The 19,486-nt window shown below is 43.1% G+C and overlaps 1 protein-coding gene across 2 annotated transcripts in view; it reads left to right on the forward strand.

Annotated features, from left to right (window-relative positions):
• The first annotated feature begins 3,283 nt into the window (after window positions 1-3,283).
• The window catches only part of LOC110470685 (TLE family member 4, transcriptional corepressor), a 94,310-nt gene continuing 78,107 nt past the window's right edge, over window positions 3,284-19,486 (forward strand). For both annotated transcript variants that reach the window (XM_021530538.3, XM_021530539.3), the window contains exons 1-4: window positions 3,284-3,435; window positions 3,864-3,961; window positions 5,079-5,142; window positions 6,532-6,576. In XM_021530538.3, coding sequence (XP_021386213.1) covers window positions 3,391-3,435; window positions 3,864-3,961; window positions 5,079-5,142; window positions 6,532-6,576 — 252 coding nt within the window. In that variant the 5' untranslated portion in view covers window positions 3,284-3,390. The remainder of the gene's footprint in view (window positions 3,436-3,863; window positions 3,962-5,078; window positions 5,143-6,531; window positions 6,577-19,486) is intronic.

Genomic DNA, 19,486 nt, shown 5'->3' on the forward strand with positions numbered 1-19,486 from the left:
ATTTTTCTGTTCTGTTCCTGGACATCTTTCACACTGTCAGTGACAGCCACTTAAGAATTTCTAGATTTGGCAGCCATACTTCTGAATGTCAAGACCTGGTCCAGGTATATGGAGATTGTCCTCTATTTCAGAGGAGTTGGAAGTCCTCCTCTGTTTAGCGAAAAGTGCTCATGATTGATTCTTTAAAAGCACTTTTAGTGCTTGAAGATTTAGATATGTGAGAAGCAGCATTTTCATAATTAGGCAGGTGTTCTATCATGAAATCTTTAAACAATATTTAGAGGTCCAAATCCCTATGGAAATCTGATTATGACCTTGGTAAATATAAAAATTAGAGCAGAAACTGCACATGCAAGTAGACTGGGGGCGGAGTACTGCAATACGTAACATGTAGATATTTTTGGTGGCATAAAAACAGAAGGTGAAAGGGATGGACATATTTTGGCCCATTTTGCACTTGTCATTTGCACTTGGAAAATCTTTTTTCAAAAGGATTAAGAATCTGTTGTGACAAACTGCTCCAGATGCTAGTGATCATAGCACTCACCACAGAGGAACAGATTTTGGTTACAGACTCCAGAAAAAGGTGGATTTTCTACTGTGTGCCTCTTGCATCTGAGTCCTAGGCAGCAGCAGAAGGTGGATGCCACCTTCATCATCACCACAACTGTTCCACTGAATCAGTCCTTGAAGGTCACTTTGCAAGGCAAAACCTCAATGGTAAAACTTTGGTGTCATGTCCTATCAAGGCTTCAAGGTGCTCAGTAGCTGCAGGCCTTAGCAGAGATTTGTAGGCAGTAAAGAGATCTGTAGGCTGTAAAGAGAATTTACAACCAAACCTCTAAGCATCCATAATTTAGCCACCATCATTAGGGTATTAATTGCTGAGTGTATGTTTTGAGACTATAGATTTGGTATACAAGCATCAAAAATGACATGACTAAACCATATCTATTTTGCATGCAGGTTTAAACTGCAACTCATCAGGAATACAAACTGCTTGAAGGCACATCTAAGCATGACAGACACAGAGAAGAAAAGAAACCAAATAATATATGAGCCTCTCCCTCATGTATACATCACTGCACAGCACTGTCTAGAGCAGGGCTCTGCAGAAAAATTGTTCTGGGGTTTTTTTAGGACACAGCACTACTACGTGCAAAATCATTCCTCTTTTCGGGAGAGTGTGTGTAGAATCAGGTGTTCACGTTCCAGCTCTTCAGTGACAGTCCTGAAAAAAGCATGTGACGCTCAGGACTGGGAAAACACTTCCTGACGCCTGCTCCCCAGCCCGTAAAACGCAGCGGCCGCGGCTGCTGCAGCGAGATGAAGCCGCAGTTTCTGACCTATCCTCCCCACAGGTCGCTTCCAGGTGTGTTTACTGTACGTTCCAAAACGTGCAGTACGCAGAGGGCGCAGCCGCCCTGTGAAGCCGCGACAAAACGCCCCGTCGAACACAAACGTGGCATTACAACAGAGCATTTAACGACCGGGTCTTGAATTGTTCCTCTGGCGAGTGTAGAACACCCTGGCCCCGACACCGCTTCTTCTTCTTCTTCTTCTTCGAGTAAAGGCGGAGCTACTTCAGTAAAGCCGAAAAAAGAAAAAAAAAATCAACAAAACTTAAATCACGTCGCATTCGGCGACTGCAGCAGGGCAGCGGGAGCTGAGGGAGCCATCGACGGCGCGGCTGCCCCGGCGGCACCTCCGTGGCCCCTCCCGGGCGCCGGGAGAGGCCCGGCCCGGCCCGGCCCGGCTCGGCCCGGCGAGCCCAGGGCAGGCGGGAGCGCCCCGCCCTCGCGGGCGGCGCAGGGGCAATTTCCCTGCCCGTCCGCGGGGGCACCGGCGACGCCGCACCCGCCTTTTGCAGGCGACGTTGCCCCTCATTAGCGCCCGTCCCCGGCAGTGTCCGGGGCGGGGGCGATGCGGAGCCCCGTGCCGCCCCCCGCTCCCGCCGCGCCACCGCCCCGCGCGGAGGAGGAGGAGGCAGCGGCGGCGGCGGCGACAGCCGACACCGGCCCCACGTTACTTTGATTGACGGCTGAACAAATGTTTCCCCTGTTCGAACGCCGGCGCCGCGGAACGCCGGCGATCTGCGGGCCCCGCCTCGGGCGGCGGGCGGGCGCGGGCGGGGAGGCGGCGGGGAGCCTGCTGATTGGCTGCGGGCCCGCGGCGCGTCGCGACCCCACGTGGGGGAGAGCGCGGGGCCGCCCCTCTGCCCGGCCCGCAAGCCCATTTGTCAGCGGCGGAGTGACGGGCATTAGAGCCGAGAGGCGATTAATGGCTGCCCGCCGCCCATTGGTCGCCGCCGCCGCCCTTCATGGGCGGGGCGCGGGGGGAGCGGCTGACGGCATCGCGGTGCTTGATGGGAGAAGTAGTCCCCGGAGCGGCTGCATGCAGGCAGCCGTGATGTCGGGAGGACTGCGACTCCCAGGGTGCCCCTCAGCGGCGGCCTTCCGGCTGCTGTGAATATGTATCAGAATGTTAATGACGAGCCGCTGCTAAATTTGGTCAAAGGAGTCACTTCGGCAGAGCGTGCTGTGGGAGCGGCGCGCAGCGGCGATCGGGCTGGACCGGGCTGGGCAGGACACGGCTGGGCTGGGCCGGACCACGCTGCGCTGACGAGCCGAATACGGGGCTTCGCTCCGCGCGTCGCCGCCGCCACCACCGCCACTTCCCGGAGTTTCGAAAGGCGCGGAGGGAAAAAGAGAAAAAAAAAAAAACGTAAAATAAAGCTGCCCAGACCGTACCGTATTTTTAAATCTTTCTTGCTCTTTAATTTTTTTTTTTTTTCATTAAAAAAAACCCAAAAGCCGGTCGAGCAGCACGAGCGGGGGAGATGCGGTGCGGGCGGTAGCAGCGAAGACCGGACCGCCGCACAAAAGGGCACCGCACCGCACGCACCCCCGCCGCGGCAGCGGAGCAGCCGCCCGACCGCCGCAGCCACCGTCCCCGCCGGGGCTCCGCACCCCGCTCCGCCCGGCGCCGGGAGAGCCGCCGGCAGCTGCAGTAAAAGTTTTCAGGAAGGGAAGAAAACTGCCGGCGGGGGGAATCTCCGGTGGAGCGCGCGCCGGCGCCGGCGGAGGGGCTTTCCCCGCCCTCCTCCACCTCGCCCTCCGCCGCACGGGGCTCGCAGCCCGCCGGAGCCCGTGGAGAGGCGGCGGCGCTCGGGAGAACCGGCCGGCGTCGCCCGCTGACCGCCCCCGGGGGATGTGGCAGCGGCCCCCGAGCGTCGCGGACGCCGCCGCCGTCGCGCCTCGCTGCTGCCGGCGGTGCCCCGCCAGCCCCGGGGCGGCGGGGCCGGGGCGTCCCTGCCCGCCCTCTCCGCCGCCGCGCCTGCAGCCCTGATCACCGCCGCTCCGGCCGCCAGCGCCCCCCGAAGCGGCGTGGATGATCCGCGACCTGAGCAAGATGTACCCGCAGACCCGGCACCCGGTGAGTGGCGGCGTCGGCTCCGCGGGCAGCGCTCAGGCGCGGGCACCGCGGAGTTGTAGCCATTTTCTTATTGTTGTCCGCCGCGCCGCCGCCGCCTCCCGGGGTCGGGGTTGGCTTGTTTGAGTTGCCCTCGCCCGGTGCGTGGCGGCCCGGGCAGCAGCCCCGCGTCCCGCGGCTGCCGCCGGTGCGGAGGGTCCGAACGGGCGACATCTCTTCCAGCGTCTGTACCGTGCCGCCGGCGGACACGTCGGGGCAGCATCTCGGGGCGCTTGGGGCATCGCGCCTCCGCCCGCGGAGGAGCGGGGACCTGGGGGGCTGCGCTTCGGCGGAGCCCCAGTGAGTGGGCCGCGGCGGTGGACGGTGGCGGGCGGGAGGTGGTGACCGGATGAGAGGGGGCGATTAAAAGACCTGATGTTCCTTGCTTGCAGGCTCCTCACCAGCCAGCTCAGCCCTTTAAATTCACCATTTCAGAATCCTGCGATCGGATTAAGGAGGAGTTTCAGTTTTTGCAGGCTCAGTACCACAGGTAAGACTGCCTACTTTGTCCGAGCCCTGTGCGGTTTTTCCTCTCGCCGTTTTCAATGCCGCGCCGGCGGGGCGCGGGTGCGGGACCCCTGGCGGAACCGGGAGCGGGGCGGACCCACCCCAGTCAGGCGCTCCTCGCTGGCTCCTCCATATCCCGCTCCGCTCCGGACCCTGGGGATGAGGGGCTCCTGTGGGCCCCGAGCCGAGCTGTGGGAGCGGATTTTCTTGTTTTCCCTGCGTTCTGTTTTTGTTCGTGGCTTTTTTTCCCCCACCCCCCTTTTTTTTTTCTTTTGGTCTTTTTGTGTACTTTTGGATGCGGAGTGGGGGAGGGTGGGTGTTGATAGAAAAATATGTGTCTGGTTGGACTCATCCTTTGCTTTAATTCGAAACGCCGCTCAGGACAGGCATCTTGTCTTGGCTCGGCCCCCTCGCGCCTTTCATTGACATGTCAAGTGCTGATAACCTGGAAGTGAGGCGGCGAGCTGTTTTATTATCCTTAGGTGGAACAACGCTGTGTCCTCAAAGTGACAAGTGGCTTCTGGCAGGATTGTTTAGCAGGCTTCTGAAAACAAAATAAACACTGTAGGCGTTGGTATTTACCACGGTATTCGTTAAATTACACGCATATTCTACTTGCAGTTCTATGGCCAGTTGTAGAAAAGAGCAAAAATTCAAATCTGCAAGTTTTTCTTCTTGATGCGGCAATGTGCATTTGATCCTTCTGTGGGTCGAGTGTTTCTAAAACACCTAAATAAAAATTCTGAAACCCAAATTACGTTTTTGTTAGGAGCTTCTCAAGCTTAACTGTTAAAGATATGAACCCCTGCGTGTTTCTTCTGTGAACCAGTGTCACTGCTTAGCTTTTTTGTCAGAAAAATAATTTTCTGTGTATACCACCTGTATGTTTGCAGTTCTTTTTGGAGATGAGGATGTTGCATGGTATCCCTTGAAAATGAAAAGTGGAAACCCCCATCCTAAACTCCCAAGCAAGTGCTGGAATATGCATTTATATTTGGGTAGTGGAGAAATGTTTGAAAAGGGGAGCAGCCGGTGCTCAAGAGAATGTCACTATAGTGTTATGAAGTACCCATGCTTTTTCCTTTTTATCTCTTGAACAGTTTAAAGCTAGAATGTGAAAAACTGGCCAGTGAGAAGACAGAGATGCAGCGACATTATGTCATGGTAAGCAAACTGCATAACAAATTCAAATGCCTATTAGCCTGGTATACCGAGACTGACATACATTCAGATTGCTGGAGGGGAACAGGAAGATTGTAGTAGCGCTGCTGTTGTTGAGGTTGCATCAGTGATTCCATTATGAGTTTCTGGGGTCTTTTAACTTCTTTGCAGCTGTCAGTATCTGTGTGAATCTGGATTTTTAACCTTTCAAGCAATTGAGGATGTTTATTCCAAATGCTAGCAAATCACTTGTCAGCCCTTTCAAGCTGTGTGCAACTTCCATAGTGTACCTGGGGGTGATGTTTTCACTTTTGTTGACTTTTCCCAGTGGTCATATCTCTGTAAAATGGTTCTTGGTAATATTTTTTCCTATGATGGCAGTAAGACAAAATTGTACCTAAGTTCGTGCAAATCCAAAGTCTACTTCCTAGAAAAACTGTTGCTCCTCAGCAGCTGAATCATTGTTTCATTAAACTGAGAATGTCGGGGATCTCAGCTGTGAAAGGGATTTCCTCAGTTGATGTGGCCTGCCTGGTTAAATAAGGTGCATAGAAAGACATCTCTAAATGGGTAATTGTGTGATGGATCATGATAACTCTAGAGGAACTCTTGCTATCTCTTTTCTTGTACATCTCTGAAGGATTAGCCGTTTTCCATATGCATATGACAAGTAATACTCTTGTATACATAGAAAGAGTAAATAACCTTAAAAAAATCTTAAGGGAGAGCACAAGCAAATTGTAAGGCTCACAGTTATCATTTTAATGCCTGATATGCCTGTGTCTTGGAGATTGTTTGGTATTAACATTGCACACTGAGCAGACTTCCCTGCAGAAATCGGGCACAGCAGGACAAACTTAGATTGGTGTGTCTGCTCTGGCCCTGAATTTCCGTGCTCTTTCCTCTTTTTTTTTTTTAATTTTTAAAAAAAAAATTTAATACTTGCAATTTAATTACAGGAATTTTGTGTTCTCTTTTTTTTAATTTAAAATATTGAATCGGTCTGTTAGACGTTGCTGATTTGTATATTTATTTGCTTGAAGCACTTTGGGTGTTTTTTTGGGCATTTTTTATGTGTGCTAGTGAATAGAATCTTCATAATTTTCTGTTTCTAATCCTTGACTCTGCTTGTGATTATCTTTCATTATTTTTTGTTGTATTTTTTTTGCCTTGTTTTACAGCTGTTCTTTTTAAATGTGACATGAAACAATGTAGGTAAAGAAAAAAAAAGTTTATTCTGAAATACGGTCTTGGCAACTCCAGAAACTCTTCAAGGCAAATTAATGTGTGTAGGTCTGTATGTCTTTGTACAGATGATGTTTCAGTCAAAGTGAATTACAAAATAGTTTTCACAATTACAAGGTCTAATAGAGTAATTTTCTTTTTTCTTAGTATTATGAGATGTCCTATGGGCTGAATATAGAGATGCATAAACAGGTAGGTAAAGAATTATTTTTGTTGTAAGAATGGTCTATATAATTTCTCCCATCAATCTTAAAACACACGTATTCTGTGTGATTTGCCTTAATTGCATGCTTGAGTGCATCAAAAAATTTTTTTCTTCATCTGACCCTGAATCTTCTGTCTCATGTTTGGTAACCTTTGTAACCTTTGTAGGCTACAGTCTTGTCTGCCAATTGTGCATTATTTGCTTGACTTTCCACATGCAGTGTTTGCACATGCAGGCATTCCTATACTTGACAGGGAGGGTGTCTGTGAGTATCGATGGTTTTGTGGGTTGTATCTTCTTTTCTATCTCGTCTCAGACATTTGGGGTTTATTTTTTGGGATATGTGTTTTAGGAAGAGGAGCGTGTGTGAAAAAAAATGCTTGTTTTGGTTAACCTTGACTGATTTAAGCTGGAGCTACAAATGCTGTTGATGTTTCCCTCAGGCTGCTTACTTGGACTTCTATCCAGAACCAGTGTGTTAGCATCTCAAACACAAAGGAATAAGCGAGCTTTCTATGAGGATGTAGGCATAGAATCACAAAATGCTTTGGGTTGGAGGGTATCTTAAATATAATCTGGTTCCACCCCACGCTGCCATAGGCAGGGAACCTTCTGCTAGATCAGGTTATTCAAAGCTGTATCCAGCCTGGCTTTAAACATTGCCAGGGATGGGGCATCCTCAGCCTCCCTGTGCCAGTGCCTCACCATCTTCACAGTAAAGAATTTTTCATAACATTTAAACTAAACCTGCCATGTATTCAATTTAAGGCCATTTCCCTTTCTCCTATCACTACGTGCTCTTGTCAAAGGCCCTTTACAGCTTGCTTGTAGGCTCCCTCTAGATACTGGAGAGCTGCTATCAGTTCTGTACCTTGAACTCTAGCACTTAGGCCAAGATTAACAAGAGATTAGTAATTTAGAGCATGCTAGTGTAAATTAGAGTTTATTTGATAATGTGTGTTTTTTAACCTTCTCTAGAGGAGAATTAGTTGAACATCTGACCTCTTTTCCAGTGAGGGAACTTCTTATGTAGTGGAGTTTAATACTCACAACTCATTTTAGCAAATGGTTGAGCAATTTGCCAGCGTTGCTGGGGAGTGTAAACTGCAGAAATAAAGAAATTATTGGATGGGAGAAGATCGCCCGAAAATTGGTTTGTATGCACTTTTGTTCAAAGTTAGAGATTTGCAGTTTCTCTGGTTGTATGGAGCCTTGTACATACAAGTTATTTTACAGACATACATAGATCTTTTGAATTCTGTGGGTCCTTCTCACAGTCTGATCTCACAGCAGATCAGATTGTATGCACATGCTGACTCTCTGGACCTGATCCTTGTCATGGTGGAAAGATTAGTCACTGACTCTAAGAGGTGTTGGGTCTGTTCTCAAATGAATATCCAGATTGTTTCAGTCCCATTAGAGTAAAACAAAACAACAAATTCAAACAAATCCTCAATCAGTAAAGCTATAGATATGGAAACAATTCACAAAGACAGGCTACCTATGAAGCAAATTCTTACAGGTCTTTGAAAGCAAGCATTGCAGTCACATTTGTTTGTATTTCTAGATACCCCATTTTTACAGTGGTGCTTTAGACTACACTGACAGCACAAAATTCTTTGCAAAAATATCAGCTTGCAAGTGCAATGTGTAATGAAATGGTATTAAGCAAGAGTAAAAAAGCCCACAGCAAAAGACTTAATTTCTAAACACTTTACTTCAGAAATTTTATACATTTATGGTGATGGAGACATCAGTGATACTCTGCAGAAATAAATACTTAGTGGCAACTAAGTGTGGAGATTACAAAGGACTGGGTTTTAATTGAACACCTTTTTCCATCACCATTAATTTTATTCAAGTTTTAAGTATTGTACTCTCATGCAAAACTCTGAAATATTTTGTCAGACGATGAATCAAATTAGTTGCGGCTAAGAAACTTGTTCACTTTCATTCTTAAATCTGATAGCAATTTCCTGTCTTTCATATCTCCCTTTCTATTGACACAGTGTTGTATTTTTCCTTTCTCCTCTTGCCTCAGCAAATGCAAAATATTATCATATTCCATTATGATCACAGTATTGCCATCCAGTTTGGTCTTTGTATAGATGGCATTGATTGCTTCATTCAATGTGTGCAAAGCTTTTTTAGTCTACCACCTTAAATTCCCTTTTCCTCCTCTCCCTTCTTTGAATTTCACTCGGCTGAAATTGAGCGATTCACCCTTTTTTATTTTCCTTCTCCCTTGCCCCCCCAACTTTCTAAATTCAATCATATAGAAAATCCTGAGGGCAGTTTATCACATTATGAAATACAGACAGCCCGGCAAACCACCTACTTATTATATTTTCTTTCTTTTTTTTCACTTTAGCACAGAGGCATATCTGTCTTTATTTGTTTTTCTGGGCAGACAGCCTTGGTTCCTCTCAGGTTCTTTTCCAGATGTACTCAATGGATGCCCTTGTAATGGAAAGCAGGCAATAATGCGGTGAAGTTGCCCTTCGGCGTAATTGGGCCTAGTTCTCAAGATCAGGTTAGGCTTATTCACTTATTAGATTTGCGTCTCAAAGGGTTCAAGAGCAGGACTCCCTGGAGTCCTTGGAAGTACCCTAGTAATTGGTGGCCCTGATATTTGAAACCTTTGTGTATTTTTCTGTTAAAGCTTCTGTTCTTCTTGGCTGCTTCCAGCCACAGAGTATTTATTTTTAGAGAAATTTTTCACTGGAACAGAAAATGATGTGTGATAGAGTCATGACTCTGTGACTTAGCAAATTGATAAAAGGATAAACGTGCAGAAAGCAGCAGCAGTGAGTGTGCCTGTGTGGCTGGGGGCAGAGATGGGGGAGGGGGGGCGGGGGAAGAGCATCTCTTTTCCCACCCCTTGTGTGATGCTCATCATCAGTCATCCTGTGTTGATTTTGATAGAAGACTATTAAAGTGAAACCTATGGGGAATTTGTCATTCTGAAAGGAAAGCTAATGTAATTAGTACCAATTAAAGTACATTTAGTAAATTGGATTTAATCTTAATTAAGCCTGCATAATGTTGCCAATTTTTAACAATTATGTTTGAGAACATAATTAATTTAAATTTTGGTAACTGAGTAAATAGCATTAGACTGGTAGAATTAGGCATTTGTAATTTTTTAAAAGACAAATGTAGGGTATGTTGTCACATGTGATGTTATAGCCTAATATACTAAGCTGATTTTTGATATTCTTTATTAGAATCAATACAGCTTCAAAATAGACACATTCTGGAGAAAAAAATACTGGATTAGGAATTTTGGGTTGCAGTATAAGCATATATGTCCCTACTATTAGAAATTTTAATATTAGCATAATGCTTGAGTGTGGTCTAAAGATGACCATTTGTTACTAAGTTGCCTTTTTAAACATTTTTAAGAGCCTCAGTTGATAGTTTATGAATGAATAGTTAATTGACTGATTTGTGTTTCTAACATAGTGTTGGTACTTGGAGGTGGTCAATTGGTTTAATTTTTGAAATTAGAGTGTTTTAATGTTATGGTAAACAATTTGTTTAAATTGCTGTAATCAAACACCCTTGCTGAATGTTTAATTGAGAATTGTAATTGTAAAATAAGTATCTGTATTTGGCTATAGACAAGAGATATTTATGAATGGGACTAATGGAAAGTATAAATAAGATACGGCATCTGTTTTTTACTTTGTTTCTTGGAGATGTCAATTCATAAATTCTTTTTTGCACTTTTTGCCTAGACCGTCATCTTTGAACTAATTAATATACTAGAATGTTGAATTTCAGCATTTTTGGAAGGAAAATTTAGGTCTTTTAAGAAGTTGGGTATTAAAAAATAAATGAAGTGGCTTTTTAAGATCACAGGGAAAAAAAAAATCAGTCCAATCCATGTAAATTTTATTACAAGACTTGGGTAGCAACCATTTGAGTGCTGCTAAAATATTAATTGGATAGAAATGAAAGGGTTCTGCTAGCTGATAGGATATCATAATCATAGCTGCAGTAGTCGATGGTAAATGATGATAAATGGCATTAGGAACCTTTTAGCAAGCTGTAATAACTACGAGGAGGGAAGCAGTATGGATTTGCATTATATCTGATACCCTCTAGTACCAAGTGGATTGCCAATACTGCTTGTTTAGCATTTTCTAAGGGCAATAGGATATTGATTTCTGTCTTACAAGGAATAGCTCTATTTTCACCATTGAAAAGTATTGCAGGTTGTTAAGAAGAAATTGACTTGAAGAGGCCTGACTGCTGCCCATCATGGAGCAAATAAAGCAAAACTGCCGAAGCATGGTGGAGCAGTGTGATGGGGCCCTCAGCAATTTGTTGCTATTAATTTACCATGCTCGACAGCAAATCAATCGGCATCTACTTCATCTGCTGGAGAAAATGCTGTCCAGGGCAGATAAAAGGCCCTGTGTGGTACAGGGAATAGACTGGATTGGCCAAACGGAGGCTGCAGTTAATGTGTAAATAAGTGAAATCAAGGCCACTGTTGCCGAGAAAGCTGTTTTTAATTAGGTTAGGGCTTTATAGTGAGCTATTTAAGACAGTAGTATGGAGAGTAAGGGGATATTTATTGCTGACTGAGTTAATATATGGGCTCTATGACATCCCAGCCTTTATTCTGCTTGCTTCTTAAGACTTAGTAAATTATTTCCCTATGGGGCTAAAAATGGGAATCAATTTGTTTAATTTAGGGAAGAATTTTGACTGTTTTTCATCTTCGTGGTGATAAAACACATACATTACAGAGAAATGATTATTGTATGCTCTACCTGTGCAACAGAAAAATACACTTCTCTTTCTTCTCTTTATTTTTTGGCAAAAACCTGGGCTTGGCATGAATACATGTGTGTGCATGTGTGGACTCTATTTTTGACACATTGAGTAGCTGAGTGTATGTTGTCTTGCATTTGAAAAATAGCTGGAAAGCCAACTAAAATTATACTGACTGAATTTGTTCTCTATTGTAAACAGTAGGAAAGATTTAATAGAGATACAGGCAGTGGGTAGTCAGAACTAAACGGAAAAACTTCAAAATGAGAAAGATTAGAAGTGAAATTTTGAAGACTGCAGCTCACACAGTACTGTTAAGGAGGAAGAGAAAAACAAGTGGCGTTTTGATTAAAGTCACAAAATGTAAAAAATAGGCTGTCAAATCAGTTTGACAGCTGAGGCTTGTTTGTCCCAGTTTTAGGTTATTTAGCCTCTGAAGCCAGCAGAAAAGCTTAGAAGCTTATGAAAAGTTGGAAAATCTATTATTCTGGAGTTAAACCAGAAACCTTTTACTTGGTAATAGCTGCTAAATTCTGTAACAAGGTTCTGTGCTTTCTTTTCCTCACAGCTGTTAGGCAGCTGTTCTGTGGAGAGGTCCTGGTAATTACTGAGAAGTTTGTTGTTGCTACTACTCCATGAGTTATTGTTGAAATAACCTTTCCCCTTGCAACTGCAGAATAGCATGTGTGACAACAAGAACTTCCATACAATCCAGTTTTTGCTGTTCATCAGCAAAGGAAAGTGTTGCTTTCTCCCACTTGTTTAGGCAAATTCAGACAGATGCTTAAGACACAGGAAGTAGCACAAAACATGCTGAGCAAATGTTTAAATTAAGACATATGCTCTGTTTTTACTGGCAAAAGGCTCTGCTCTACAGTGCTCAAACATAAAAGCATTTTTCTGTCTTTGAAAGATACTAATTGCTATGATGCTGCCTCACTGACTGTGTTAGTTTATGGCTAACTTGCAATTACGGAGGAGGCCAGTGTTGACCCTGTGGTTGTGGTCACCTAACAGTTCCCCTTATTACAAATCCTTGCATTTTTAATTTTTCTTTTTTTTTTTAATGAAAGGAACTGCTGTAAGGAAGAGTGTTCCAGTGAGAACCCTCAGCCCCTTTGGGGCAGTGGTAGAGGAGAGAGAAAGCAGAGGGAGGGAGAAAGGTGATGTGTACCTTTGCAGTGAGAAGCTCCCCTCCTGCCTGCCACCACTGCTCTTTGGGTTGTCGAGTTTGGCTGGAAATACAACACAGGCATAAGGCTCCTTCTGAACAATCAGGACTTACTATTCACCACGCAAGACAAGCTGTGTTACCATTTTGTATATAGCTTTTGCACGCACCATTTTGTGCAGTGAGATTTGCTGTCCTTCTAGGGGCAAAAAAGAAGTGCTGAGGTCATTCAGCACAGGAAAAAAACATTAATTAGCAGATAGGTTTCAGAGTGAAGTATTGCTTTGCTGGGATGCCCAGGCTTTACAGCATTTGTGTAAACTTGATCCTGCCCTATTGTGTGTGTGCATTATGGTGCAGGTTTTAGTTATATACTTGCTGATCTCATTACCAGTTTTCCTAGAGGAGCACTTTCATTGCACAAAATAGACATTAGGAAAGTAGAATTAAGACTGCAGAGCTGATTGTAAAGCTGGTTTAAAAGTGTTTGGCTGCTTGTCTCAGTTAAGGAAATAACTTCAAACATAAGGATTCAGGCATGTGAAATAATTGCCATTGTAAGCTCCTTAAGATTCTGATTTTGATTTATGTTACAAAATGTGAAGGGTCTGCTTACACCAGTCACATTGAATACCATAGACTTGGTGAATTAAAACTGGTGAAAAAATTTCAACATTGAGGCTCTCAAACATAGAGAATTCAGAATTATCAATTTGGTCTTATTATTTTTTTCTTTCTTTTATGGATAATTGTAGTGTACTGTTTATGGATGTAATAGAGAATTGGGCTGATCAAAAATGTGGGTCCGTTTGTGAACAGTGCAATTGTCAAAAAAGTTACCTTTGTGGTCTTCAGATTGTGTACATCTTGTCACTGACTTTGAGAAAACCTGTTCAGGTGTAAGCTGCAGTGGGAGCAGAACAAAGATGATAATGTGAAACGTGGGCTATATAAACTGTTGCTTTCATTAGCTAGTAGGTGACAAAAGTGTATCTGGAAGCCGCACTTATCTATAGTCAAGAAATGCTGTTCTATGTCAAAAATTGACATTCAAGTTAAAAATAAATCTTTGTTTTAAAATGCAAAAATATGAATTGGTTTTAAGAATACCTAGTTGTCTTTCTGTTTATCTGCTTTCTTACAAGTTTTGTCTTGGTTCAAGGTGATAGTTTTATAGTTTCAGTGGTACCTAGTGGAAGATCCTCTGCCTATGGCAGGGACTAAATGAACTTTAAGGTCTCTTCTAACCCACTCTATTCTGTGTTTCTACTTCTAGCACTTCTCTGAATTTTTCCTCCTGTTACTATTAGTATTAGTGGTGGCACAAACTGTAGTTCAGTGTAGCAGAAATGGTTTTGGGCATAATGTGTCCATATTCCTTTTGTTTAAATAATAGTTTTAAAATACAACTGAAAAATGTAACAAATAATAAATAGAATTCTAAACAGTGATTTCTTGCCTGTGTGGGTAGGATTTTGACATAAAAATCGTCTTAGCCCCGGTATTGAACACTGTGGTGTCACAGCTTTCCTATTAATAAGTGCAAGGGGGACAAAATAACTAGTGCTGTATTTTCACCTGTCTGCATTGAGAGATCCTGTGTTGGAAGTGGATTAGCCACCATCTTGCTGCTTGACAGCCAAGAAACCAGTGGCAGCATGGACTCCATGTGGGCATTTGAGTCCAGCAGCTGAGCCAAACTGTGTTGTGGTTTTGGCTAAGATGCATTTGAGTCTCCGCCGGAGTTCTGTGGTGGCTGCAGGAGGCAAAATTTCAGTACTCATCTTTCATGAAGCATGGATCTGCAGAGAAAAGTCAGTGTTGCTGTTTGTTCTGTTTTATGCTTTAGATACCTGCTGATGCTTATACAGGAGCTTGCTTGCCTCAGATCCAGGGAAGAGGCCATTTTTAATTTAGGGTATGTGAAAATGGGGTGGCTGGGGTTTTTCCAACTGTGAGTTTGTGAGCTCTGCAGTCCTTTGCTAAAGTCTTGTGACATTTCTGTCTCTGACTGAAATGGTAGTGATAGGTATGTGATGGGGCATGATCTAAGATCTAGTTAACATCCATTATTAGATAAGAGATTCTAGACAATCACTGAATATTGAATGAATATGTGTTTGCTGTGGAAGAGGACTCCTTCCAAACCCATGTTCACTTTGTAACAAGTCCAGCTTTGGAGTCTCCTTTGTCCTTATGCTCCAGGGGTTACTAGGAGATGTAACACCACAGATATTGAGCTGTCCTCCTGTGTGCTATTCTGTTAATTGTATTTGGAGATTGAAGTTGGAAATTGCGGAGTCAAGTCTGTGATAACATTTTGGAGAAGGAAAGAAAAGAGCGTAAGACCAAACCTGGCCAAAACACTTAGACTTTTCCATTTGAGGGTGAAGGCAAAGAAAAGGCAATGTTTGGAAGAAGCTGTTAAACTGGTTGTCTTCTTACATCTCCTACTTCCCTGCATTGCCATTCACTCTGGATGAGAACCATCCACTTTCTTAGTGCACTCTTTGAAAGATGGCACTGTGCTGATGTGTAAAAGAGAGTCAGCTGCAGCACCACTGATGTCAGGTTTCTGTAATTTTGTAGAGCATGTAACTAGATACAAAGTAGGTACCTCATCTTGAGATACACATCAACAGTCTTGAATAACACAAGGTTTGAAAGACTTTGGGCATAAAACACTCCCTGTATGCTTGTCTCAGTGTGTTAACAAAGGTTAGACTGTCTATTCTTATACTCAATTTGACCAGCAGACTTTCTGTCCTGATTGCAGAAGGCAGTTGCAGACTGAACATGTGGCTTATTTACAGTTTTTCTGAGTACTTGCTAATTTCTTCTGGCAAGATATATGTTTCCTTTCTGTCTCATCCTAAACAATATCTAAAACAACAGCAAAATCAAGGACTGATGAGGCTTTCCTGCTTATTTGCTTTATTAAATATCTTCAGCAACTTCATCCAAATGTCAAGGGACTTTTTATGTCAGAGCTACTTTTTATGTATTCGTGGTTTAATTACTTCAAGAGCAAGACCCTGCTTCCTTTGCCTCTCTGCTTTAAGTTTTTTCTAGAAGTGGAAAACAAAGCTAATAATGTGTCTTGAATGTGAAGAACATAAATAGAACATTTTCCATCTGCAAGGCAGTTAGTTTTTACTACCCCCACAAAGTTCTCTGGTTTATCTCTATAGACTAGTGACACCAAAAAATGTATCCTCTTTCAGTTGTCGGTGGCATAAGAAAACATCTTAAAACTGTGTGCTTATGGCATCCTAGAAACTTCTGGGGCATGGTTACTTTCTGACATTTTTTCTAAACCCACAATCTACCAAAGATGCAAATTGTTCTTGTTCTTAGGTTTGATTATGTATATAGAGATGTAAAAAGCAACACCACCACAAGACTGTACAAGAAGAGGGCCCCCATGAGCATACATGTGGTTGCTTTTTTCTTTCTGAGGTTGTAGGTTTCTGTTTGAGGATGAGTTTTCAAGCATGTATACAAGATGCTTTTAAAATGAACATTAGCAGCCTTGCTATTATACACCTAAAGAACCCTCGTCCATGGAAAGACATGAGAGAGTTTTCTTTGCAGATACAAATATCTAGATTCTTTGCATATGCAACATTTTTTTTTCAAATATTCTTTCAGTCAAATGGACATAGAGGTCTTATGAATATAGGAATTATCTTTTGTCCTTTGTTTAGTTGCTGTTAGCTCTATTTTGTGCTTGGAACTCAGGTGTGTATTTCATCTGAAGCCTTGATTTTTTAACATCTCTTTGTGTAGGTGAAAAAATCCTGGGGTAATCTTAGTTTACACGTTTTGAAAGAAAAATGCAGCTGTAAGTATGCACTGCATTAAGGGTCAAGAGGGTTTTTTTCAAGCCTGTGACAGACCTAGAGGGCCTGAAAATCTGTAGACACAGAAAATACCTCTCTGTATTAATACAAAGCAAGGCAGAAAGCTCTCAGGTGGATCAGATGCAGCTGTCAGGATCTGAGGTTTGGAGAGAAACTAGTGTAAGTTTCTGGACTATGCCGTCAAGGGATTCCTGTGAGACCTTGGATAAGCTGCTTTGACTGCTCTCTCCAGCAAGACAGGAGCAATGGTGTGGGTGCTTTTGCACCGCTGGATTGCAGAATGAGGGCAGACATGTGCTTGATGTGTGTGATGTAAGTGAAACAGTACCAAAGAAATCTAGCACACATGGCAGAATAGGCATTCATAGGGGAATGTTGAAGTTGCAGGAGTGTCTCAAATCTCATTGCTTGAAGTCACCAAAGTAGGTGCAGTCAGAACATGTTGCCTGGGCTTAGTAGTTTCAGAATCACTTTTCAAAGAGTGGCACCTAATGTCTATATCAAAGTAGAATCATAGTATGGATTTTTCTAAAACAAGCTGCAGGACACAGGACTCTTGATTCATTTTAGTTCAACTGTTTTTTTGTCTACTAGCAAAACCCATGTCTCTTCTGTACCAGGAAAATGACTGATACACCTAGCAAAAACCACTCTGGTTTGTGTGAGATTCCTCATGGTCCACTGAAACTGAAAAAGGAGAGGTGCATTCTGTGTTGTCCTCCCTGGAAAGACTGCTCAGACTTGTACTGGGTTACAGTTGCTGCCCAAAACCTATTTACATGGTTTAGTCTGTGGTGTTTTTTCATGTACATTGCTTCTAAGCAGGAACTGGAAAAGAGACTTTCCTTCTCCAGGGGAAGCATTGAGTATATTTCCACTTTTCACAGAAATCTATTAGACAGGGAAAGAGAAGTAAAGAAAGAATATATGTATAAATTGGTACAACTAAGCTCTTTAACCACTAAGCTGTTACACAGAAGTCTGTCTGATCTCCACTATTTTTTTTTTTTTTGTGTGTTGCTGCTGTATTTTATGTCTGAATAAAATGCTAGCAGAGATTCTCAGCTGTCTGGGGAACACCAAGTTGCGGAGAAGCACCGACTTGCGGGAGTTGCAGGGACAAGGTTTTTGCAGGGCTGAGTTGTGAGCTGTGTGACAAAGAATATGGTAATTTTTAAGCCAAAGACTCAGCAGGTTTAGTGGCTAGCTTCAGTGCTGAAGATGGAAACTGTATGTGCTTTTGGTGACTTCATCACTGGGTCATTCCTGAGTGGGGAGACTAGGGGCTGAAGACTAGTTTGGGATTTTTCTGGTAATGTGTTTTTTTGTGGTTTTTTTTTTTTTTTTTTTTTTTTTTTTTTTTTTTTGTAGGATTCAAAGCTACAGTTACGTAGCTATAAGTAAGGGTAGAAGCCTCTAAGTGCCAAGGTATTCTAGAAGATCCTCTTGAGTATTTGTCTGTTGCTAACCTTCTGCAGAATTACGTGTCTAGTCTGTTAAGACATTTTTTAAAATTCCATTACATATCTACTGGAGACTTCACCTGTGGTTTTCATTGCTTCAGATCTCTTTCTGGGAAGTGCAAGTAATATTGTTTCCTGAAGCACTGCCCTTACCACAGGGGATTGTTTGGAGAGCAGTGTGTTAAGAAATGGGAGGTTAGATGCTATTACATGTGAGTCACTTAGAAGTGGCTGTATTTATCTAATAGGGTGGTATGCTTGGGGCTTTCTCAAGACAGTTTTGTCCTTCTTTTGTTTCCCATGTGAATCCTGCTATCTTCTGTCCCAGCTGCAATTAACAGGTTCCAGTAGCGTACCTTTCAGTGGTAGTACAGTCAATGCTTTGGTTTGTATTGAGGAAGTTTGCCTGTGGTAGTTCATCTTCTCAGCCTCTGTCCTCCATTTGGACAATGTGGTAATAATGCTTTTTTACCAGGATGGGTATTCATGTGATCTGTGTGCCCAGACTTTTACAATACATGTGTAGCTTTGTGTGAGTGGTTGCAGCACCAGGGGATCTCGGTTCTCTGGTAGAAGCACTTACATTGTAAAGTTAGGGATAATGGGGAGTTTGATACACTTTTCTGTGCTGGGTGTTTCTGTGTGGAATTATGCAGAATTAGTCTGAGGCACAATCTTGGTGCAGCTCCCTAATAGATAGTTTTCCAATCTCTTTTTGACCACGATTGTATTTTTGCCTGCCCACTAGACAATGAATTCCTCAAGGCTCTTTCTTGATTTATTTGTTGCAGATGTTGAAGGAAGGAAGGTAATGACAATGAAAGATGTCAAAAGATTAGGCAAACCAGCTTCACATTCAGTAGTGAGGATCACAGCTTTGACTGAATCATCACTCTTCAGTATATGAATACCCTACACGAGAGAAGCTGTAAATGTAATTTGAGCATACATGCAAGTTGAACTTTTGAAAAGAAGTACTAGACTAAGGACTCTCTTCAATATGCTATAAAAGAAAGGTTTGATATTTTGTTCTCTCTGCTTCAACACTGCTCTGTTTTTCCACTTTGGTGAAGCAGTGGAATTTAGGTGGTAAGGCAGGTCACTTTCTGTATTCGCACATCAGTTTTCGTCCACCTATTGTGATTACCCTCTCTCAGAAGGGAGTCAACTTTGGATGCAGAACAGCTATGAATTTAACAAAACTATAAAATCTCTCAGTGTACAGTGTAGGTTAGTCAGTAGAGCTGGAGAAAGTCTGATTTACAACCATAACACAGGTTCTGAAGTGGATATTGAGGGTAATTCTGTATTGCTTTAGACTGCAGAAAGATAGCATCTATTTTAAATACTTTGTTTACAGGCACAGAGTTAAAATAAAGTGGTGTTTGGTGCATGTGGATGGTATTTAAGAGTATGACTGAAGTACACACAGGTGTGCTTGAACAGACTTGCTCAGGTCCTAATATCTGAGGAGCTGACAAATTTTTACTGTGCTGATTATTTATCCAGCTCCTTGGGTTATTCTGTAGCTAGTTTAAAGCAACTTTGGTTTTGTGTTCAGGAACAGAAATTTTACTTGTGATGGTAAAAGTAATTGTATCCCTTGCTGGGGACA

The sequence above is a fragment of the Lonchura striata genome, chromosome Z, assembly GCF_046129695.1.
Source record: "Lonchura striata isolate bLonStr1 chromosome Z, bLonStr1.mat, whole genome shotgun sequence".
Lineage (NCBI taxonomy): Eukaryota > Metazoa > Chordata > Aves > Passeriformes > Estrildidae > Lonchura > Lonchura striata.